General features: G+C 31.1%; 1 protein-coding gene across 1 annotated transcript; it reads right to left on the bottom strand.

Moving 5' to 3' along the window:
- Window positions 1–2,269: 2,269 nt before the first annotated feature.
- On the bottom strand, window positions 2,270–3,067 carry LOC116021699 (copper transporter 5-like). Its single transcript, XM_031262164.1, has one exon. It carries the CDS (start codon window positions 2,949–2,951, stop codon window positions 2,511–2,513), a length of 441 nt encoding a protein of 146 aa, XP_031118024.1. The 5' UTR covers window positions 2,952–3,067; the 3' UTR covers window positions 2,270–2,510.
- Window positions 3,068–4,899: the final 1,832 nt, after the last annotated feature.

Below are 4,899 nucleotides of genomic sequence, written 5' to 3'. Positions count from 1 at the left end.
AAACTGAATTTAAAATTCAAAGGTATAACTCTCATAACTAACAAATTAATCAGAATAATTTTATTTTGTTCTCATTGTAAAAAAATTGAAAATTTGACAAAACTTTAACCTTTTCAGATGAACATTTGGTGCGTTCGGTCGCAACTTCACATAAGACTAAGTTTTTCATGCTGATTTTGAAATTTGATTTGGACCTTTTATATATATATATATATATATATATATATATAGGATCGCATTCAGGTACGTACGGGCCGTCCAGGAGAGAACTGTGGACGAATCGCAGCGCATCACTTGTCCAGAATGTAGTTGCACCCATCCGTTTAAAACGCGTCGAAATCTAAAGTTTTTAAAGGTATTTTTGTCCTTTTCAACTCAATATCCCAATTTGAGCATGAATAAAGAGATTTAAGTCCTAAAATATATCACAATTCATATTTCTCTTCCCCAAATTAAGGTAAAATGAGGAGAAAAATTGCGAATTTTGATCGATCTTATGACTTAAATCCATTTATTCATGCTCAAATTGCGATGTTAAGTTGAAAATGACGAAAATAACCTTAACAATTTTAGATTCTTGCACATTTTAAACGGATGGTGATCGGCGTGATGATTTTTAGCACTAAAACAATAGCCATGGATGAAAATTGGTACTAAAACAATAGTCGTGGGACCAAAATTGGTAGAAATTAAACATGTGGATCAAAATTATCATTTTGCTAATAGTTGTGGGACCAAAATTGGCATTTGCTGCCAAGCACCTTGTGCTCAAATGGCATGTAGTGGCCTCCCTCATATGAAAGGTTATGAGTTCGAGCCTCAGTGGAGGAGATATCGAAATTTTTGCTCAAATAATTTTCATTGATTTGAACATTTGATCAAACTTGATCAATGACTTAGAGGGGTGTATTAAAAAGTCTTATAAACTCTTACAAAACTTTCAATCAAGACTTTCAAATACTTTTAAAATGATGAATTTTAATTGACTTTTGTAGAGTTTTTGTAGATTTTACTAGAATCTTTTAAACTCTTATCAACTTTGTAAGAGTCTATAGATATCTGTAGGACAAACATTTATAGACTTTTAAAATTTTTTTCATATTAAAAAGTCTACAAAAGTCATTAAAACTCTAAATTGAATACACCCTCACAAACATTCCATAGCTTCTATTAATATATTATTTATAATTTTCTTACAAAATTATATTTTTATAAATCATAAATAAATTAATGTATTGTAAAAAAAAAAACAAAAAATAAATATTGATTGTCACAAAATAGAGTATATTAATCTCTCAAAAATTCAACTTAACACAAATAAATATATTAATAATTAATTAACATACAATTAAATAAAATTATATTAATTAAATAAAAATTATAAAATATAAAATATATTTTCAAGTAGAATATTTATGTATTTTAAAAAAACAATAGAATAGAATATATATGTTGTTGTTGCAACCTTCTATGAACAGTAGCAGTTCGCAGCAGATTTTTGCTGTGAACAATTGCGGAAAAACTTCTTTTGTTGCGATCGCAACACTTTTTTTTCTCTGAATATCAACAAATAATAATTTTTCGTAGCAAAGTATTTTTTTTTTTTTCTGAATATCAACAAATAATAATTTTTCGTAGCAAAGTATATGAGTATTTATGAAAGTTTTGAAGCGTATCGTAAAATTGATGAAAAGTTTTTCTGGTTTCGATAGAGAGAAAAAAAGTCTGTAGAGAATCTTGAAAAGCTTGGGGCTGGAGGGTTGGATTTCATCTATTTATATTAATGAAAAAAAAAGTCTACAAAAATCTCATTCTAACCAAGTTTATGAAAGTTAATAACTTTTTGAATACCAGTAGAGTTTTAAAACTTTATAAAAGTATGAATTCTATACCAACATACTTTTATAGAATTTTAAAAACTTTTAAAGAGTCTTTAAAAGTTTAAATTAAATTTTAAAACTCTATGAAAGTTAGGATTGGATACACTCTTAGATCTAACTCTGTTTTTTTAGTGAGAGCAATCCAGCATTTGAACCATCCCTATATATATATATATCAAAACTCATAATAATAAGATGCTCCCTCTGTCCCATTTTACCTGTCCTATTTACTATTCATTGGCCAAACTAACTCTTTCTATTGTTTATTTTCTTTTGTAATTTTTTTTATTTCTAAATTTAATTTTTTTTTTGTGTTTAATAGTACTTTTAACGTAGTTTCTAAATATATAAATTTTATATAGTAATGCTAAGCTTAATATTATTAAAAATTAAATTAAAAATAACTTCATTAAACGAACCAAATAATAAAATGGAACGGAGATAGTACAAAACTAACAAAAGTCTCCAACCAAACAACATATTAGTTCACTCACTTTTATGTGATTACATGATTATGTGCACACAATTATCCTGAGGAATTTGAAGTATATGAAAGTAGGTACTGATACAGAAATGGCCCATGGCCCACCTAACTAACAACAACAAGCCCATAAATACGTGGGGCCAAATTCAAGCACAGGCGCAGGGATTATCCACCACCACCACGTCCTCGTCGCCGCCGCTCCTGAACACCAGGTACCCAGCGCCGAGGCCCACCACGACGGCGATAAACACGCCGGCGTTGAAAGACATGATGGCCAGCATCAGGAGGTAGCCGATGGCGGAGTTGACCCCAAAGAGCAGAGCTCCGGCGAATCTCGCCGCCTTCCATCCGCCGCCGCCGCCGACGGAGCCGAGGAGAGGAGTATCAACGGAAATCGGCTTGTTTTTGGTAGCGCCGAGAGAGGAAACAAGCTTGAAGCGGAGACGGCGATCCTCCATGTACTGGTAGAAGACGGAGAAGACGAAGCAGGCGAACAAGGTGAGGGCGTAGCTGGTCCACGAGTCGGTTTTCCAGAAATCGAACAAAACGGTGACGTTTTTGCCCCAGTAGAAGGTCATGTGCATCATCTTCGCTGCTCTGCGCCGGAGATTTGGGGGAAGAGAGAGAAATTGGGTATGGAGATGGAATTAGCACAAACCTAAATTATAGATCTAATATTCTTGTCTTAATTTTTTTTTTTTCAAAAAAAATATTCTTATCTTCTTATATAATAATAGAAGTTGTACTAAAGAATTGTACGATTATACTTAAGATTGTACTTTATCTTTTTCTATTTTACTACCGGAGTACATTCCATTTTGGATATTGCGATTTGCGAATATAATTAGGGCAGATTTTTTTTTCTTTTTAAATATGACAATTCTTTAGGGCCAATATGATAAATTTGAGAATATAAAATCTTCTGCTTATGATTTTTGAAGTGTCAATTAAGATAGATAAGATGAAGACAATAAAGAGAGAGAAAACAAAAAAGAATCCGACCAAATTTAAAAAAATGGTCAATGTTCAAAGTGGCTATCAGATAAAGTTTTGCAGGAGAAAAGTTCGAAGAAAAATCTGAAATCCACTATTGTGGATGTCCTAAGAGCATCTCCAATTCTCTGCACCAAATTTTATAATAAAAAAAAAATATTCTCAATATATTCATACACTAAATTTTTTTCATCACCAATCTATTTACACCAAATTCTGCACCAAATTTTATTCCTACACTAAAATAATTTATAATCATAAATTAAAAATTTATATTAATACTTTTGTTATTTTAATATAACTTATAGTTGTAATTTAATGTTTTAATAAATTTAAACTTTAATTATGTTTTATGTAATTTAACTTTTAATTAATATACATTCAATATTAGTCTTATTTTAATCTTTTTGATTAGATCTTTCAAGTGATATAATTTATTTGTAATAATATATAATTTATGTTTATTTAACAAAATATGTAAATATATAAAAACAAAAGCGATACAAAAGAAATTATCAAAAAATACCAAGGGCAAAACTAGGGGTGGGCACTTCGGTTCGATTTTACCGAACCGAACCAAACCGTACCGTACCGAAGTAGTTCGGTATAAACCGAAAGAACCGAACGGTACTTAATATAGAGAAACCGAACGGTTCGGTTCGGTTCAGGTTTTTACCGAACCAAACCGAAAAGCGTTCGGTTTTTTAAATATATATAATAAATACTAGTAAATAATAATAATGAATATTGATCCGTGATGAGTGGATGATGGATGTACAAGATATTACTTTACAATTTGGATTGCTATGTTAATTTTGTGTTTGAATTGTTTTGTTTTTATGTAATATTTATATTTTAGACTTTGGATTATGTGAATATGTATTGTTTGGCAGTGTATTATTTGAAAAATTAGTAAATGTTGAAAATTGAACATCCTAAACCGAACCGAATCCCGAACCGAAATAATTCCGAACCGAAACTGAACCGTTTCATACCGAACCGAACTTTATTGTAAAACCGAATGGTATCATTTTTTGTAATACCGAAATACCGATACCGAAACCGAAACAAAAAAAATTCGTACCGAATCCCGAAGTGCCCACCCTAGGCAAAACAGTGAAAAAAGATTATCATAGTGTTGTTCACCCACAACAAAAAAAATTGTTGTTTTTTGTGTTTGTTTTGAGGCAATTTGTGCCAATTTTTTTGCCGATATGCTATTTTACAATGTTGGTTGTGGATGGTCTAAGGACTGGTGGCATAATGTGGGGGGTTCAAGTATGACAAATGTAGTTTCCTTTTTAGAATGGGTTGAGATTAATTTCATGGAGGTGCTGTGTGGTCTCGAAACTGATAGAATGAATAGCTATTTTGATATGGTAATTAAGGATGTATTAGAACTAGCAAAACAATTTACAAATATTTGCTTTTTACGTGTTAAACAATCTGCGAATATAGTTCATTTACTAGTTAGGTGTGTCATATCCAAGACAGATGCTATGGAGTCGTGTTTACGGTTCCTTATTCCACCGTGTACAAAAC

The sequence above is a fragment of the Ipomoea triloba genome, chromosome 6 (assembly GCF_003576645.1).
Source record: "Ipomoea triloba cultivar NCNSP0323 chromosome 6, ASM357664v1".
Lineage (NCBI taxonomy): Eukaryota > Viridiplantae > Streptophyta > Magnoliopsida > Solanales > Convolvulaceae > Ipomoea > Ipomoea triloba.
This window is presented reverse-complemented; position numbering and strand designations above follow the sequence as displayed.

Bases quoted from the DNA above. Each gene is read 5' to 3' on its own strand.
- LOC116021699 (XM_031262164.1), bottom strand. From the start codon at position 2,951: ATGATGCACATGACCTTCTACTGGGGCAAAAACGTCACCGTTTTGTTC.